Source organism: Serinus canaria, chromosome 6 (genome assembly GCF_022539315.1).
Source record: "Serinus canaria isolate serCan28SL12 chromosome 6, serCan2020, whole genome shotgun sequence".
NCBI classification, from domain to species: Eukaryota; Metazoa; Chordata; class Aves; order Passeriformes; family Fringillidae; genus Serinus; species Serinus canaria.
In genome coordinates, this window is record NC_066320.1 from 10,504,317 (window position 1) to 10,523,504 (window position 19,188).

The 19,188-nt window shown below is 39.5% G+C and overlaps 1 protein-coding gene across 1 annotated transcript; it reads left to right on the forward strand.

Moving 5' to 3' along the window:
• Positions 1-2,237: 2,237 nt before the first annotated feature.
• MAT1A (methionine adenosyltransferase 1A) lies at positions 2,238-19,051 on the forward strand. Its single transcript, XM_009087510.4, has 9 exons — positions 2,238-2,586; positions 9,210-9,287; positions 9,790-9,912; positions 11,559-11,671; positions 13,235-13,378; positions 14,052-14,270; positions 17,200-17,382; positions 17,875-18,008; positions 18,292-19,051. The coding sequence occupies exons 1-9, from the start codon at positions 2,493-2,495 to the stop codon at positions 18,392-18,394; spliced, it is 1,191 nt and encodes a 396-aa protein (XP_009085758.1). The 5' UTR covers positions 2,238-2,492; the 3' UTR covers positions 18,395-19,051.
• The last annotated feature ends 137 nt before the right edge of the window (positions 19,052-19,188 follow it).

Consider the following 19,188-nt stretch of genomic DNA (forward strand, 5'->3'; position numbering starts at 1 on the left):
AGAGACGCCAAATTAAATATTACATAATCCTACAATGCTTTAGCACTGGTCATAGATGTCCTAGAAGAGAACATGCTGAGGTGCTTCATGGCCATAAAGCAAATGTATTGCTCTTGATAGTAAAGGCACAGCTGGAAGAAGCTCAAATTGGAAGTTTTACACAAATTCATGTAAAATGCAGCTGGGCAACATTTCTGGAGTACTAGTACCAGAGAGGCTTTTGAATGAAGGGTGACCCTCCAAAGGTCACAAGGACCAATGCATTTAACTACACAGAAGCAAGTGCCATAAGAACTGTGAAAACAAAATATACAATGGTCCTGCAAACTCATTCCTCATGTATGTCAATACTTGTGGTCTTCAGCATTTTGAGAGCTTGTGGTTTTTTTTATTTTTACATGTGATAAGAGAATTGTGTGAGAGTACTGCATTCTCTGAAGTGTTACCTTAAAACCATGAATGCTGATTGCCAAACTACACTTTCTCTCCTTAAGTGGCATTGAAAACCAAGGAAAAGTAAAACCAGAAGCAAGAGAGAGTGGAACTCACAGGCTAATGATAATCAGTCTTGTCTGCTTTTGTTAGATGATTATTTGTAGAATCAGAAAGAGAACTCTTAATACACACAAAATAGTTTTTTGCTTCACCCATTCCCATTGTGTCTTTTGGTGCCTCCATAAAGAAGAAGAAAACATTTGCATTTAAGAATGAGTGCTTATCAATGTTATTTTACTTTAAAAGTTAATATAATTTTTTTAATGTTACAGATTAACTAGGTTTAATATGGTTAGTTACTCTTTGGTCCTATTTGTGATTTTTTTTTAAAATTTTTTTTACTAATTCAATTTTTTTGGGTGGTGTTAATGTGTAATTTATTCAGGCTGGGATAGTATCTTCATGTCAGTGGGGCGACCACAGTTTACTCCAGAAAAATCTGTGCCTCATAATTTGTATCTGATGTGTGAATTTGTGGAATTTAAGTGTAACTGGTGCTCATCATTCCATGAGATCACTTCTGTTCAATAGAAAACCAAGGAAGAGTATTTGAAATGAACGATTCTTTGTTGATGATTATTAGAGAGGGACAATGCTGCAGCAGATTACGGGTGAACATTCACAGGCATTGGTTATTGTTTTCAGGAATGTAGGCAGAAAGTGAAAATTCTAATGAGTTCTTACATAAATATGTAGCAGTGAGAAATTTGAATCCAAGGAATCTTTTTGGGGATTTTTAAATAATGTTATTATTAATAATAATAGTGATAATAATGGCTAAGGGTTTGAAGTAAACTAAGTTTTTAAACTGAAGAGTGGTAAGGAATTTTCTTTCATAGACCTGTGCTTTGGTCAGAGATTGAGAATATAGTGGTTTCTGTAAAGGAAATAAGGAAAATTACACCTACTTATAGTGGTGGGCATTTTGTGGATCTATCCCATGGGTATGTTTACTTGTTTTTTATATACTCACTTAAAGACACGATTACCCACAAAATGCCCTCTGCCTTCATACCTGACATGCCATCAGCATATTCCAGACATGAGCCATTTGACTCAGAAGAAATACTCTGCAGTAGAAATGATCACTGAGCTCTGAGATGTGGCAGTTATTGTATTTATAAGGGTTATGGAATATAGTATGGGAATATGATACAAAAATATAATTAAAATGGACCTGTATTAATGGAAGAAAGGACAGGGGAAAGAAAAGCAAAGGCTGAAGGGTAAGCTCTGTGTAGCAGACTGTGAAGCAGTGTGGTGCTAGATCTTATCAGACGTTTTGTCTCTCAAATGTGCACGAAAAATGAATGAAAATAAAAGAAAAAAACCCCAATTCATGGGGGAATTCTAGTTGTCTAGAGATGAAAAAGTAAAAGGAAAGTATGGTTATATGATGCAGAGCAACCTTCTTCGAGTCCTTCATTAGGAAAGACGTGAGTTTACACATTTTGTATCTATCCCTGCAAAACCACAACACAGAGTTGGAAGTACACCATAGATCCCAGAATCAGGGGAGAGCCAAAGAGAAAAGCAACTGACCTGAACTGTCACTAGCACTGCTGCATTACTTCATGCTCAGTCGAGCTACTAAGATAACCAGTCTTGCAAAGGTTGAATCCAGAGTGTTTCCAAGAACTGAGTTAATTAGTGAAGTATCCTAAAGTTAACTAACTCCCCTGCCAAGAAATGGGCTCTTCCATTTTCCTCACATGATTATCTGGGCACTTTCACTTTTCCATATATAGGAGCAGCTCAGGGACTGACAGATCAGGCTAGGTAGGGATACAGACTTCAGGCACATGCATACTCCTTGCATGCAGGCACGGATGCATGCACATGCTGCTTGCACACGCTGAAATTCAAGTTAGCCCAAGAGGTTACAAGTGAAGATAGCAATAGTTCTGCTGCTAAAGAGCCTTCTTAAACAGAAGGCACTGAAGGTAGAGCTCTTCAAGCCCTGTTTCTAGTAACCCACCAGGAGCAGCATCACAGCCATGAATGGGCCGGTGGATGGTTTATGTGACTACACGCTCGATGATGAGGGGGCTTTCATGTTCACATCGGAGTCCGTGGGAGAAGGACATCCAGGTAAGAAGCCTGCTCTGGTAAAAGTCTGAAAAGTGTAATATTTTCATTTGAGGTGTTTTAAAAGCCTAAAGCAGAATTCACCTGGTGTCAGCCTTACTAGAGAAGTTATTTGTAACAGGGTGCTTTTTCTATTTTATTTCTACTGGACTTTGTCCATACAAACTGCAGAACTCCTATAACTAGAGTGCTTCCAACAGGAGTTTATGTGCTTTTGGAGGGTGTGTGCTCAGCTGAGAAAGGCAGTGAGGTTTATGGGTGCTGCTCTTTCCTTTTCATCTACATTTCTATCAGTATTCCTGTGGAGACACTACTGTATCTCTGACAGGCTCAAGTTTCACATATGGGTAAGAATGCATAGCTTGCTTCTCGAGTTCCATATCTTTATGGGTCCTGTGAAACTGTCCTGCACATAGGGAGTGGTCTAAGGCTGTCACCCATGACAGGAATATCCCCAAGTAGCCTATCTTGGAGCCTTTTTTTAGTGGTTCCGGTAGCTGGACGTGGCAAAGCCACCAGTTTGCCCCCTGCCTCTCACCCCTTTCCATCATCTGATGCAATATGTGGAATTGCTTAAGCAAATAGTGGACAGTTATTTGCTAAACTTTATGTGTGGTCAGCAGAGATTAGTTCAATTTTATTGAAAACAAATATTCATCCACCGTAAACATACACCTTATGTCAACAGCAACTGCTTCCTCAAGTGAGGCCAGGGGACAATGGGCTATTTGAGGTCCTGAAAAGTGTATTTGTTTTAGAAGCTGATTTGGTGGCCTGTGCTTTTTGCTGTAATAAGGCTTTTTGGGTCTGTATTCATGTTATGTGAGTGAATCATAAATGGGTAGGATGATTTTATAACACAGGATAAAAAGGTCAGCAATGAGAACTTTATGTCTATAGTTTGATACTCTTCTAGATTAACTTAGTACTGCAGATCAAATCCATGGCTGATGCAATTGAGTACCTCTTCATCAATGCGAAGGCAACTACATCAGGTTTAACCAGTTGGGGTTCTTTCTGATGTAACACAGTCAGAAAATGACAACCATGTTTTGTCCTTGGAACCTGTGTCTCATGTCAGATTTATACACATTTACATCCAGTGTCTGTAGTGCTATGGAGTTTCCTGGGAAAATCACATAATACAGTAGGATAATTTTACATGGCTGATGTTATTTCCAAAGACAACTGATCACAAGTTATGCTACTCTAATCATTGTTTTTTAATCATTTTGGGGCAAAAATAGGGAAGTCTCAGAGCAGAGAGAATTCGACTGAGTCCCCAGATCCCTTGGTGTGTTTTCTTACCACTCCTCTTTTTATCTTGGTTCTTGTTTTAGAATTTGGCCAATTTTTTAGCTCTTATTCACAGTCCCTCCTTTATTTCCAAACCCTCTATCGGGCCTTTCTTTTAGGCCCCCTGATTATTATTTTTCTCCTGTGCTGAAATCCTAGGTGGGCCCTTGAGAAACACAGTTGCCACTTGGATATCCCTGCAGCTTCTTTCATCCTGGAGAGCTAGCTGGATCTCTGGGTCCTATGAGATACAAAGTACCAACCTGGGATGTTTATTTTAGAGTGAGTGGAAACTGAAATTTACCTGAGTGTTTTCAAGGCTGTGATGCTTTCTGAAACAGCCTAGACCTTTGCTTAGTGTACTGAAAACCCCAGTGCCTATGGCAAAGGGAAGATAGAGATTTTCCAGATCAAAGGAGGAAAGGCTGGCAGTAACTCTGGGTTGTCCTGCAAATTCTTTTTCCCGAGCATCAGCATTGGATCTTAATCATCTCAGTGACAGCTCTGTCTCCTGACAGCAAATTGATCACCTCTATACCCTGGCCAAGCCCCCCTTTTCCCCTCTGTGGTTTTGCACAAGAGGTATAGACATGCCATTAGGATTTTATCACCCAGCAAAATCTTGGCTATTTCTTAAAATGAGGCCCAGTGCCTGAGGCTGCAGTTGGGCTTCTGATGTTATCTCTAGCAATAGAGTTTTATTGTGAGTTTTGATTTCCTCTGTTTATACAAAATGGATAATTTGCGTGTTCTTGATTATTTCTCTTCCGTATGTGATAGTATAATTTTGCTAGAGGGCATTATTTGCAGTAAAGATCCTGAACCAGATCTTTGTCTGGTGGAAATTTGAATTGTTCTGATTGTATTAGCTGAGTATTGAATGCTTTAATGGAGACCTTCTTGATGCACAAAGCAGGAGAAATTGCATGCTTATTTATTGGAGTGTACAGAGAGCTGCCTTGTATCTGTGCAATGCCTAGAGCTGGGTGGCACTGAGAAGTCCAGAAGTCCAGCTGTCAATAATTAACCCACAGGTATCACCTGTGCTCCCCAAAGACATTATAGAAGATTGTTTATGCCATCTTCTCACTCTGATTCTTCAAAACCCCCTGGGCATAACATTTGGGAATTGCTTTCAGATCTTTAATCATTTAGTGGTGTAAATTCCAAATTCTCAGAGGACTTACACATGACTTCTTCCTTTCAATATAAGAATAAAGGTGCACAGACAGAATCATGAAAAAGATAACTCTTCTTTTCTGGTCTCTATTTTGTCACTGCTCCATTTTCCTTAGTCCTGTGGTGTCTGTCATGCTGCACAGGTTTCATGGTGCTTTGAAAAGCATTGTGTGTTTCTGTGCCCCACAATGTCCTACAGATGTCACACCACCAAGGAGTAATTCCCTCCTCTGTCTGGGTGGCTTCAGGTGGAACTGGCTGCAAACTGGCTTCCATTCAGTTTTCCAGAAAGTACTAAGGAATGTCTTTAAAAATATAAGACCAAACATCTTCTAAAAGCATCCTCAGGTTTTCAAGTATATAGAAAGCACATGTTTATCTTGTAGATATTCACAAGGGAAAAAATCCTGAAGGAAAAAAAACCCAGAAAATGCAGATCTGTTCAGCATGTCTTATATCTAAGATTATATATACTTAATGATATGCATGATACTTCAGTAAACTGTGCACTGAATTAGGAGAACAGCTGTACAAGACATTTGGACACTGCTAATATTGCATTACCACTGCAGTTATCAACTAGCACTGCTCAAGGGGTCTTTTAAATAGGAAAAATGTACAGCACAATGCAGGTATTTGAAGTCTTTCTAGTGAAAGTCTTTTGTTGGAAAGCTGATTTTTTGATGAAATGCTTATGATAAGTATCTGCATTTCTTCCCTGTTTAATTTTTTTTTTTTAGCAGAAAACTAACAATTGCTCTGTTTGCCATGCTTTGAATTTAAAAATTCACATTCTAATTTAATTTTTTTCTGTTGATAAAAATAACATATCATTAAAAATACTGAATTTAATGTTGTTGATTACATGTTTTGAGGAAAATTACCCTTGCCATTTCAAATGTTCAATGTTTATTATATTTACTACACCATCAAAGTCAGAAGTTTGGCTGTACCACTTTGTTGTATTTTGTGGAGCTTTTTTGAATAAAATTTTCAGGTCTTACTGCTGTTCATTGGGGGTTTTTTCCTCTGTTTGGTGAGTCTGTGAAAGTGAATTCCTGTGAAGGTTCTGAGAATTTTTGTTAGGCTCTTACATACTCTAGATTCATGTAACAGACTTAAGTCTAACTATCTGGAAAACTGAGATGTTTCTTCTAATTTTCAGAGATCACCTTTGTTGTTGAACACCTCCTTTACTTCCTAGTATTACAACTGGGATTTTGAGTTGAGTTTATCCTCAGCCTCCCCAGACTCATTTTGTGGTTAGCAAGAGCTGTTCCATGGCTTGTTGGCATCTCTGGGCCTGTGGGATGACTGGATTTCATGACAGCAGTCATGGCTATTTAATTCTTTCCTACTCAGTCATTTCAGATACCCCTTTTGCAATATTCATTCTACTGGGTGGTACTTCATGACATAAAGGTATGCATGAACTGAATTCTGACCTATTACATAGGGTTTTCTTAAGATTGCACTGTCTCACCAGAGGTGTTCCATCACACTTTCCCTGTTTCTAAAAAAGAAGGGAAAATAAAAAGGGAAAAAAATGAATAGACAAACCTCTCACACTTACCAGATAATAAAAGAAATGGGCCAGCTGAGATGAGAAATTTAAATAACATAATGGAGGGTGCACAAAGCCTGCTAAGCTTTGCTAAAAATAGAATGCCTGGTTTTATTTTACACCAGAGACCTTTACTAATAGACATGCCTTTACTTTAATGCATTAATCAGCCAATCATCCATTGGATTTCTCTTTCCTGTCTTGACAGACATCTCTGTGTCTGGGTTTGGATCTAGTTGCACTAAAGCTGCTGGTTGTTGCACCAACAATCAGATATTACATGTTTATCAAACTGATTTGCCTCAGACTATTTTAATGTAAAGGTATGCTCTAACTATAGTAGATCAAATTATTCCAATCTGTTATTTGAGTTTATTAGGGTCTCACTCTAACAGATGTTAAAGATCAACAGGGTTCTTCTCCAAAATATAATCTGATCTGACTTTCCTACATAGATAATAATATTTAATGCAAGAGCTCTTCAAACAAGCTAGTAAATGGCAGCTGAATTTCATTCATACCTTTTAAAAAGATAATTCTATTTTCATGTAGACATTTGAAGGATAAGGAATCCTGCATGCCTCTAGATGAATGGTTTCCATGGCTCTCACTCCTTTCAGATTCTCCTTTTTGAATCTTTATCTGTCTCTTTTTAACTTTCATTTATCAACTGTAATTACATTATTCCCCATCAGAAAAAAACCCCTTTTCTCTCAGCACAGTACTTTTAGGTTCTTAGGGACTGAGATCTCAGTGCCTATAGGGGTTTCCTCTGGTAGGCTGCCTTTCCTTCAGTCTTTCAGAACTAGGTGGAGTTTGGTTGATTTCATCCTGCAAGATAGACTTTTCTGATTTAGGGCATTCTTCTCGTTCTGTCCTAAACCTTCCCACAGCTTCCTGACACCCTTCTTGAGTGTTTTGGCAAGAATGCATGTAGCATCCCAATGAGTACCATGCAGGAAACTTAGATATGTGGCACAGAGGCATCTAATGCAGGTGAGACATGCTTCATGTGGAGCAAGGACAGAAATAAAGGTTGTTCATTGTAACTCTGGGAGGTGAAAAAAAGACTACAAAGCAGTCCCAGCCACTACAGTTTGCTGCTGGGTATTGGACCCAAGAAAGCCATCCTAACCCCAGGGGCTCTGTTGTCTCACCCAGGTAATAAATTGCATATTGTTGTCAATATTTCTTGCTTGCATGCTTGAAAATGTGGATGTATTTCCTTATAAAATGAAAAATTTGAAGAGTGTAAGCAAAAATACATTTTAATCACTCCTGCCACCTTTGTACCCAGGTTTGCTAAACAAGGTTCAGTTGGACATCTAATTAAATTGCAAGTCTGATTCCTGTTTGGTAATAATTGTCCCAAATTTAGTAATCCATGTACAGTTCTTGCAAGGCTGAAAGTTCCTACCTTTGCCAATTGTCTTTTGTGTTCATTCTTTTTGTGTTGAAGTCATGAGATGGGAGAGAATATGGGAGATAAGAGTGTCAGAATCTCATTAGTTCTCCAGTCCTTGATTTGTCCCTCTTTGCTAAATGTACACCTTCTTCACGAAAATAAGTGAGAATTTATTTTGACTTGAGCTTAAGTGTATTAAAAGCCTGTAATGACAGACTCTTACAAAACATTGCTTTCCAACAGATTGTGTTGCACACAGCAAGGCAGGAGATTAATTAATTTTGCCACACAGCTTGTTATGTGAAAATCTCAAAGCAATACTAGACTTTTTTAAAGAACAGTGAAATTAAATTATATAAGAATATTTACCATTTTCCACGTGAAAATGGTAAATATTGCTATGGGTGCTGCCCTTTTGTGTCCATTAGATTAGCTTGATTATTTGATTAAGATTGAATATTTGTTTTAAAGATTAGAAAAGAAACAAAGAAAAACACAAAATACTATTATGAAAAGCTTCAGCTGAAACCTTTGTATTTGGCATGTGACTCAAAGTTTACCTCAGACTAACTTCAGCTGGTGACCCCTTCTTTGCTGCTGTGTATGTATTCCCTGTGCTGCCTTATGTGGGTTGCAGGGTTTATTAGGAGGTGACATTGCCAGATGGCAGGAAGCAGTGACAAAAATCAACCCCAAGCCCAGCCCTCCACTGAGCTGTGCATTATCTCTATTACTCTAAACACTTCCTCAGGCTTTACCACCAGTGCAGGTCAGGTACATTGCAACTTTCTGTTGGGGAGATGGAAGTTGGTGGTAAAACATCCCCATTCCATTAGAGCATCACTGCTTTGCAGAGCTGGTGGTGCTGGAGAAAGAGAAAGCTGGGTGCAAAACCTCTTAACCTCTCGGGTTATTCTGTGCATTACACACTTGTTTCACATCTAAGTGCATAAAACTACAGGTAAAGTTCTAGTTAGTTTACACCAGTAGGTAAATGCCCTACTGTGTCCACTGAGTTTGCTGGAAGGATGTTTAATGTGTCTTTCTCTTTAGCTCCCTTAAATATGGCAATAATAAGCAATAAAAGAATTCCTTTCTGAAATACCTGCTGAAAGTGATGCAAACAGTCCATGTCCTGTATTGAGTGGTGTGGTTTTGAATCACAGCTTTGATGTCTTGCAGATAAAATCTGTGATCAGATCAGCGATGCTGTACTAGACGCCCATCTCAAACAGGACCCGAATGCCAAGGTTGCTTGTGGTGAGTTATTTGCTGCTTTGCTTTAAGTCATTGCACAGTCACATTATTTTTCTAGGATATTTGCAAAGACCTAGCTCGTTTCACTCTCAAAAAATGACATAAGAATCTCAGTTTTCTAATGGAGAGATGAGGAGAAACAGTAAAAGCTTTTGTAAAGACTGAAGAGCAAGCAGGCTGTGGAAGAGTAGAGCCATTGATTTTGTTTGTGGACTGAATTTTCCTGGAAGGAACAGGTTTACATATCACTGAATTGTGCTCAGTGTTATGACTTTCCCATTTGTAAATTGGACATATTAGTTTTTTCCTTGCTTTCAGACAGATGGCAAATATGAAAAGAATTTTTTTATAGATGGAGTTACAATGCTAAAAATATGGATAGAAAGGATTTACACTGTATACATCCAATGGATCTCTCAAAATCATCATCACCACAAACACAGTTCTTTGTCTTAGTAGCTGGTTTATTCTGCTACTGTAATCCTGATCTCATCTCTCTTTTCAGAGACAGTATGCAAGACAGGAATGGTGTTGCTCTGTGGGGAGATCACTTCTCGTGCCATTGTGGATTACCAGCGAGTTGTCCGAGATGCAATTAGACATATTGGCTATGATGATTCAGCTAAAGGTTGGTGGAAAAACTCATGAAATCATGGAAGAGCAAGCAATAGGCAACTGCAAAACAGGTCTGTCACCACTTCCATACAGGGGCTTTAGGAAGCCTGACACAAAATGAATGTGCTGTGTGAAAGCATGGTGCTACATTATACGTTTTCTGGCTTTACCCCAGTAAGTAAAAACCTTTCATTAGTTAAAACTGAATTTGGAGTAGGCAGACTATACTTTGAACTGTGGTATTTGGCCACAGTAGTTAACTGCTATTTGAACCATAGAACCTACCACTCCTCCAAACTTGCAAGAACTTGACTCTTGGTTTTTCATTTGGCAAGCTGGTTGTTGCACCTTGGTGCAAGAGAGAGAGAAGAAACCTAGCTCATTTCGTTGTACCTTTGTATTTTTGTACTGCTGTAGCATTTAGAATTCCCAGGTGTGAAGGTGGTTGTCACTGCAGGGTGCTTTGTCAGCTCTGAATATCTCCTTTTACACTGAGCAGTGTGTGGTCCAGACCTAGGTGGTGAGATACACAAATGATAAAAAAGACAAAATGCTCTGTGCACCAGACACATTTCCCTTTCTGATTTGCATGTATCTGTTTATAGAGTGGAAATATTTCAAGTATTCTGTTACAGTGAAGTGTATCTTTTAAGAGTTTACGAGTTGTTTACTGCAGTTCTTTGATTGCAATCAAATTTGCAGGAGGTTGTGATGTAGAATATTACAGCAGCTCAGCTGCAGGTTGCCTGTGCTGTCACACAACAGCAGTGCTTCCACAACACAGAGGCAAAGCTAGGAGGTCATAAATCTCCTTTTTATCCAAACTGCCAACAGTGATGAGGGGAGATTTGGTGAGCCAGTAAAAAACAATTTCTAGAAGTAAAAAAGAACCCTAAACCAAACAATTATGTACAGAGATATAATTTCCTTCTCTACATAGCCTACTGAAAAGAGGGTGAGGAGCATTCAAGTGGATGACATGCACATGGACGTGTATATATGTTGTACTGGCTGAACATGAGTTTGGTTTGCTCAGCAGCTGTCAGTAGCTATAGTTCTAGGAAATGTTGGATTTGGAGAGAAGCAAGTTACTATTAATACACCTAGGAACAGGTGGGAAATTTTGCCACAATCTTCTGTAAGTCTTTCAATTTCTTTTTACAACCTTACTTTTGGACTTGGAAAGCCATATAAGTTCCCATTTCCACATTTGTTGTGAGACCTGAATCTGGTGGTTTTCTGTTTGTGGTTCATGCAAAGTCCCATGCGTATTTAAGTACGGTCAATGCTTTGAATGTATTACAAATAATGTGGAGAGAGCAGAGTCTTCAGTCACTGAAAAACTCAGCTTCTGGGAATTCATGTAGAGGACTTCATCAGTATTCATTTGGGAGAGGCTCATAATCTGAATTGGATTGGCACAGGGAGTCAGTACAAGAAAAAATAACCAGTAACAAGCAAGAAAGGCAACCCTATATATCCCACCCCACCCAAAAAAGGTTTCAGGTGTGGTATTGACAAAAATTTTCCTAAAGAATAGCAGTTTGGTTTTGAGTTCTGAATATCCTTCAGAATAAAAATTTTGTAATCTGGTTCCAGGTTACTTTCCTTAATTGTGACAGAAAAAGTTAATTCACTGCTATTATTTTTTCCTAATAGGCTTTGACTACAAGACTTGTAATGTTTTAGTGGCACTGGAACAGCAGTCACCTGATATTGCCCAAGGTGTTCATCTACACAGGAATGAAGAGGATGTTGGTGCTGGAGATCAGGTAGACAAAGCATCACATCTAAAACACCAAAGCTGTTTTAATGGAAAAAATTTACTCCATCTTAATGCCCTATTTTTTATGTCAAAACCCATGTCAAAGTATTTCCACACTTTCCTTTATGCCAGAATAAAACCTGTAATTTTACTAAAACAGTTGGAGGTTCCTTGTGGGCAGACTTTTGTCTGGTGTTGCTTTAGCACTCCAGGCAAATCAGGAGAGCCCTGGCAGTTTGTAGGAGCAGAGGAGGTTCCCTTTAGAACTCAGAAAAGGTTTTTTGTTTATGTATTTCATGGTTTTGTTGTGTAGTTTTAGGTTCATCAGACCATTCATCTTCAGACTTGCCGTGTAACATGGAATAAACAAAGGATCTTTTCACGTTCAAAGAGCTGTTGAGACTTTGTGCAGCCAAGCATTAGGTGATGTTTCACCTGCCCTCAGCATTAGTACAATAAATGCCAGAGTACATTAAATTCTCACTTATTCCCAGAGGCAGCTCTTGTAATAGGTGCTCCATGTAATTAAGGCTGTCCAAACTGAGTTTCTCTGAGCTAAAGAACACATGTAGGCATTTATGGTGTGTTCTCAAGAGAGAGATACTAACAGAAAAACTGCATAATATGACTGATGATGAGTTAATTCAACATTTACTAGTTATCACTAGAAGTAATATCTAGTTTGTATGAGTGCTGTTAAGAACTGTAAGGGCAAGTATCAGAGTTCAGGAGCCAAGCTAATATTGTTAAAAAATCCCTTGAGGACTAAAATTAAAATTATTTTCTGCTGTCATGGGGACATAAGACTACATAAGATGAAAAGAGATTTGACTTCCTTTGACACTTTGATGGCTTCATTTTCCATTTGATCCAAGTGTCTTCCTGTCTTTTTTTCCCTTTTTTTTTTTCCCCGCACAACATACACTGGATGAGGAGAAAGAAAATGCTGCTAATTCTATTTATCAAATGATAATCTGATGCAGGGAACATGACAGAATAATAAAAGTAATATATAACAGTATGAATATAATATATAACAGTAGAAGCTGTGACTCTAAGCACGTGGCATTGAAAAATCTGAGGCAGGTGCCTTAAACTCTTTGAAGGGTATGTCCTTCATGGACTGCTCACACCCCATTCCACTGAAATTTCAGATGTGAGCTGCAGTAAGTATGTCTGTATTCATACATAAAAGCCTTTGGAACATTTCCAGGCTATAGAAAACATCTTTCCCAAGACAGAATAGTCCTGAAATATTTTCTCCAGCAGATTTTTTTTTTTTTTCTGTGAAAGAACCTATTGTTTTTTTGCAGCTAAGTCTTCATTTTTACTGAGGTTTCTAGCTCAACAATGTAAGCCTTCAGGCTAGTAAAAGAATTCTAGGAACATGATCTGCTTCTCATTACACTGTAACGTGTTGGAGCCTGATCTGAGTTTTGGCTTCTTGCACTGTGATGTAAAACAGTAGAAAGCAAACCTGAGGATACTGCTGGTTTTTTGCTTCAGGTTAAATCTTATTGCCTTTGATTGTAGTGCCTTTAACAGTGGTTGATGTTCTCTCTTCCTGCAGGGTTTGATGTTTGGCTATGCCACAGATGAGACAGAAGAATGCATGCCCCTAACAATTATTCTTGCTCACAAACTGAATGCCAGGTTAGCAGAGCTGAGGCGCAGTGGAGAACTCCCTTGGCTGAGGCCTGACTCTAAGACACAGGTAAATTAAATACTGCAGGGAATTGTCCACAATGTTGGAAACCAGCTCCTTGTCTTTCCAGAAATACTGAGGGTTTTTTGAAGGCAGCAGTTGATGTGTTTCAGCCCATCAGGATAACCTACAAGGAGCAGATAAAGCTTTTCCACTGCTCCTGACATTGTCTCCTTGGCTGTTGGAAAATGGTTAACTTGCCTCAGAGCACTCCACCACCTGCCACTGAAGGGATGCTTAATCCTTCAGAGCTAAAGTGGTTTGTGCTTGCTGGAAAAGTGACATCCCAAGGATTTATTTGTATTTAGGGGTCCAGGCTGACATTTCCAAGATGCACTAAGAACATAAATTTCTGAGGCTTGATAGTTTTGAAGGAAACTGCACCTGAAAGACATATTTTGGGTGATTTCATAGAGAATCAAGTTGTCCTGATTGAGTTGGGTTTTTTCTATTTTTTTCCTTTATTTTTTTTCCCTTAGCATAGCAAAAATTCAATGAGGAAACAGGAAATGGGCTTCATTTTTTATACCCTGGCATCACTGCGAGCAGCGATCACTCGAACGTCAGTAGCGACATTTCGCTGCAGTTTTGCTTTCGGAATAGCCCGGGTGACATTTGCTGGGTGCCACTAACACATTTACAGCAACACATTTACAGCAGCTCCGTTGTTTGTGCCCCTCAGGTGACAGTCCAGTACATCCAGAAGAACGGGGCCGTGATCCCCGTGCGCGTTCACACCATCGTGATCTCGGTGCAGCACGATGAGGGCATTTCCCTGGAGAACATGCGCAGCACCCTGAAGGAACGGGTGATCAAGGTCGTGGTCCCTGCCAAATACTTGGATGACAAAACTGTTTATCACCTCCAGCCCAGCGGACGTTTTGTGATTGGAGGGCCTCAGGTTTGTGTCATTGTATTATTTTGGTGGTCTTATGAGGTTGCCTTTCACCGTATGTGTGTCTTCAGTGCTCAGGTTTTGGCATCTCTGTCCCAGGGTAAGGAGCAAGCTGCCCAGTGGAAGGCTTTTTCTGCAGCTGGATGTGGGAGAAGGGCCCAGGGTTTCACGTGTCCTATGCCAAAGTACCCTTTGAGGGCCTGGTGATACTGCACACGTGTTGTGACCAGGCAGGCAAGTCTGCATCCAATCCTCCATTGCATGTAGAGTGTACAGCCCAGTTCTGGGTTTTCAAAACCCTCTGGGGACCAGCACTGAGTGAGACCTGCAGTCCTTCCTCATGGGAAGCACTTCTTATACAGAGATGGACAAGAGAAGCTTTACTTCTCCTACAGTGAACCTGCTTTTCAGATCTACATAGCACTCACTCTTCTATCTGACACCAGTAAGAGCTGCAGGTGTTCATCTGTCCTGAAAATCAGCCCCAATGAGGCTTCTTCTGGTGAGAAAATAGATGTTCCTTTTACTTTTAGGCAATGCAGGAGATAGGATTTATAATTTGATCCTGTTCTCACCAAAGTCAGGAAGAACTTCCACTCTCTGTAGGATCAGCAGTTCTGAGATTTAGTTTTTGAAAACAAATTTACCATTATGAATGTTTTAATCTTCATATGCCTTCAGAACTATCACAACAAAACTTCAAAAACTCCTTCCTGAAAATTAGGTTCAATTTTAAAACAAATCCAAGTTTTCCCTTTGATTTACAAATTCTTGCCAGAATTTTCTAGAATTATTTCTAAGGCACTCTTTTTTATATTAGTGCCATGCAACAGGTAAGAAGATGTTGAGACTTATTATTATATTATTGATTCTACAAAAAAAAAAAAATATTCAGTTGAATGGGTTGTGTCACCGTAATTTTGTGTATCATTGACATTCTTGACTATGCACAAAAGGAGAGTCAAACTTGAGCTGTAACTTAGAGTGAATGAACCAAGGCAGCAATCATAGCTACACAGAAAAAGAAGGCTACACACAGGAAAATTTTTATGTGTGCAGTGAAGTGCACCCATTAAAAATGTAAATCTTTCAGATGTGTACTGAACTGCACATCCCTTTTAAAATGGACTATAGTTCCAAGTGATAAGCCAGCCAGGGACCCCTTGCTACTCTTGTGCTGGAGCTGTGTTGCATATGTTTGCACATACAAACTGAGAAAAGTCACAGTGTCCATTTACAGCTGTTTAAACCTGGGCTATGTTTACTCAGTATGGGTCAATCTGCCTATGTGTCCATGACCTTCCAACTGCTATCATCACTTGTGCAATTTACAATGGCATTGCAGCATAGAAATAACCATTTCTCCCCTTGACTTTACCAGCTTTAGCTTTCTGCTTATTTCTCAGAAGAGCGTTATTCAGTTTTATTTTTAACAAAGCTAGCTACAGGAGGCTGTCTTACCTCCAGCTCAATTCATCTAAGGAAGATACATGTATTTCACTTGGGATTTTCATCTTATGGTTTTGAGTGTGGTGGGACCTTGAATTCTGGCTATGGCAAAATGAGCAGGTTTGCTGCTGTCATCGTTCTCCTACCAGCAGTACCTGCTGGTGTGGTGAGGACAGACCTTACAGCTCATCACAACCATGACTTCCCCACACTTTACAAGTGCATTTCTACTTGTTCAGCACCTTTGAAACAAGAGGTGGGGTTTTTGCCTTTCACATGTCCATTTATTCTTCCTCTCACTCAGTTCTGCAGTTAAGTCATGGTGGCATGCAAGGTGTTGTCATTGCAACTGTCTGCAATGTCACAAATTAAGGTTTGAGACGAGCAGAAAAACCCAAGGATAGGATCCTTTAATACATGCTCAGCTATCTAAAATCCAGATTGATGTCCCAGTGCTTTCTGAGCAGAATGGAACAAACAGTGCCAAAGGTTTACTTCTGTGTATATGCACAGTGTCCAAGAAAAACCTTGACTCCCCACTGGTGTTTGCCGTGCAAACATTCCAGCAGTTGAATTTTAGTGACATGATGTTCTGAGGCAAAGAATTTCAAATCTGCCTGTACAGGTGGCAGTGGAATGTAAAACTTGAATATGTTTTCCTTTACACGAGAAAACTTAAAGATTTAGTAAATTGCAGGGGTCAGACAATTAGGCTGGTGCTGATCAGCTAACCCAGAACAAATGAAAATATGAAGCAATTGTGAGGAGCAGTTGGGATAGCTATAGGCAACCAGAATATTATCTGTGCTTCCTTATTTAATATTTTAGAATATTCATCTATAAGTATCTTTTCCTAGAAATAAGTAATCCTTTCCTCAATTACCTATGGCTGCCTAGTACTCCATACCCATACAGTTCAAATTAGACTATAAATATTTTGGGGTTGGAAATGCAGTTTTTAGTCCATATATGACAGTCTCTGATACTGCATTGGCAGTGTTGGGTGCAATGTCCATGTGACCATCTATAAGGTACCACTGACATACTTTGGACTGTAAATTAAAAAAAAAATCTACTATTTAATATTAACACAATTTATGATTTTGACTAAAAGATACGAAAGGCTGGATTTATTTTTTTTTTTTATATTTTAAACAGTGTGAAATCTTTCATTAGTTCCTTTATGGCACACAGCATTTCAGCAATATTCCATAATAGGTTTGGATACTTAGTGGGTGATTTCTAAAGCAAAGCTTCCATGTTATCTGGGTGTAAGCCTGTTGGCTTGATTAACCAAACGAATTTGTGAAGGGCTTATCTTGAGAACCTGGCCTTAAAGAACAATTAGAGCCAGTGCTGTACCTTGGTGAGACAAGTTCATTCCTCCAGCCATCCCCAGCAATGCCCAAAGTGTGGTCAGCTTACACTGGGGGCCTTGTTTGAGACGGAGGGGATGTGACATGGAGCACTTCTGTCCCCGGCTCAGGGCGACGCCGGTGTCACGGGCAGGAAGATCATCGTGGACACCTACGGCGGCTGGGGCGCGCACGGCGGCGGGGCCTTCTCGGGCAAGGACTACACCAAGGTGGACAGGTCGGCCGCCTACGCCGCCCGCTGGGTGGCCAAGTCCCTGGTGAAAGCTGGGCTCTGCCGCCGTGTCCTGGTTCAGGTATGGTTTGCTGGGGCTGCTGCTTCTCTCAAATCCGTTCTCCCGTTTCAGGTTGTCTTTGAGTGCCCATGGCACGAGCCGCCGTAGTAGAAGATTGTTTTGTGGAGAAAGGAAGACTTGATCCTTTGTTCAAGCCCACTGTAATGTCACTCATAACCAGTGGGCTTCTTGAAACTGGAACTTTGCCTTTAGCTTTCTGGCTATTTTATTGGCTATTTTTCTGTATATTTGTTGAGCCCTCAACCCTCTGACACTCACTGTCATTGAAATGAGCATGGGGTGACTGGATAATGAGGGAGAAAGTAGTCCAGAGGCCTCAGCATTTTCAAAGTTTTCTTTTTTCTACAAATACAGATTGTGCAAATATGAGAAGTGAAGGGGAGGCCTTAGTTTTCATAAGATGATTCATAAATTAATGCTTTGTTCTGCTGCCCACTGTTGCCCAGAGGTGCTGTGTTTATTGGCTGACTAAGGAACCTTTTTTCCCCACAGGTTTCCTATGCCATTGGGGTTGCTCATCCACTGTCTATTTCACTGTTCACTTATGGAACTTCCCAAAAAACAGAGAAAGAGCTGCTGGACATTGTGCACAAAAACTTTGATCTTCGGCCTGGAGTCATTGTCAGGTAAAGAAATGTACAGAAAGGGAAATATCCCAGTAGTTGCATCCAAGAAATGATTTCTTGCAGAATCTTCAGCTGTTACTGAAGGTTTGGCCTTCTATAGAGTATGGAAGTCAAATACAACAACTTTTGCATTCCAAGAACTTTAAGTTACTTTGCTCTGATAAAAAGGTGTCTTTTGGTTTACCAAAGGAGTTTAAGATTATTTCATATTTTCCATTTAATAGTAGTTATCATGAAGTATCTTAATATGAAATTTTTTTCCTTCTTTTTATTATACACACAGGGATCTGGATTTAAAAAAGCCCATTTACCAGAAGACTGCATGTTATGGTCACTTTGGAAGACAGGAATTCTCTTGGGAAGTGCCTAAAAAACTCGTGTTTTGACATCAGTGTCATGTCACCTTATAAAACCAGAAAGGAAGACCACTAATGATGAGGATGCTTCTGAAAATCAAATTTGACAGCTTTATATTCAACATAAGGAATTTTAGATTTTAAAAGGAAAGAAAGAAAAGGTTATTTTCTTGGAAATTGATTTTTTTTAAACCCTCAGTGTCTTTCATTATCTAAGATATAATGGACAGAGTCTGTTTTTTTAATCAGCATAAGACAGCAAAATACAGTTTACTTTTAACTGCTGCTCTGTTGGTTCTTTGGATACAGACTGTGACTCAGGTACTCAACCCAAAAGCTGAACCTCAAACCTTTGATGGGCAAAGGTGAAGATGACTTTCCCAACTCTGACTAAGGATCAGCAGATCTGTTGCTTCTGATTAGACAATGGGAAATTCCAGGGTCCAATTTCCTTACTGGAGTTAGCAATGCATACCGCTGGGGGCTGCTTTGATGGGAGAAGGCTGAATAGCACCTAACAGTATCTTTGCCTCTTTTATAAAAGATGTTAACCTGTGTGTAATATTTAAATCACCTTCAGTGCAGATGTGCTGTTACTGTCGCGTTTCAATTACCTGTGTTTTTGAAACAGAAGTGCTCTCCTATGACACAACAATCATAGAATAAAAAGCTTTTTCCTACCATGTATGTAAAGGTGTATCTTTTTCTATATTTTTAAAATGCTGATGCAAAATGGTCCATCTCAAGTCAGCTGCTTCTACTCTTGCAGGAATTTAGTTTACCAACATAACTGAATTTTATTTGATTTTTAAATTGTTACATGC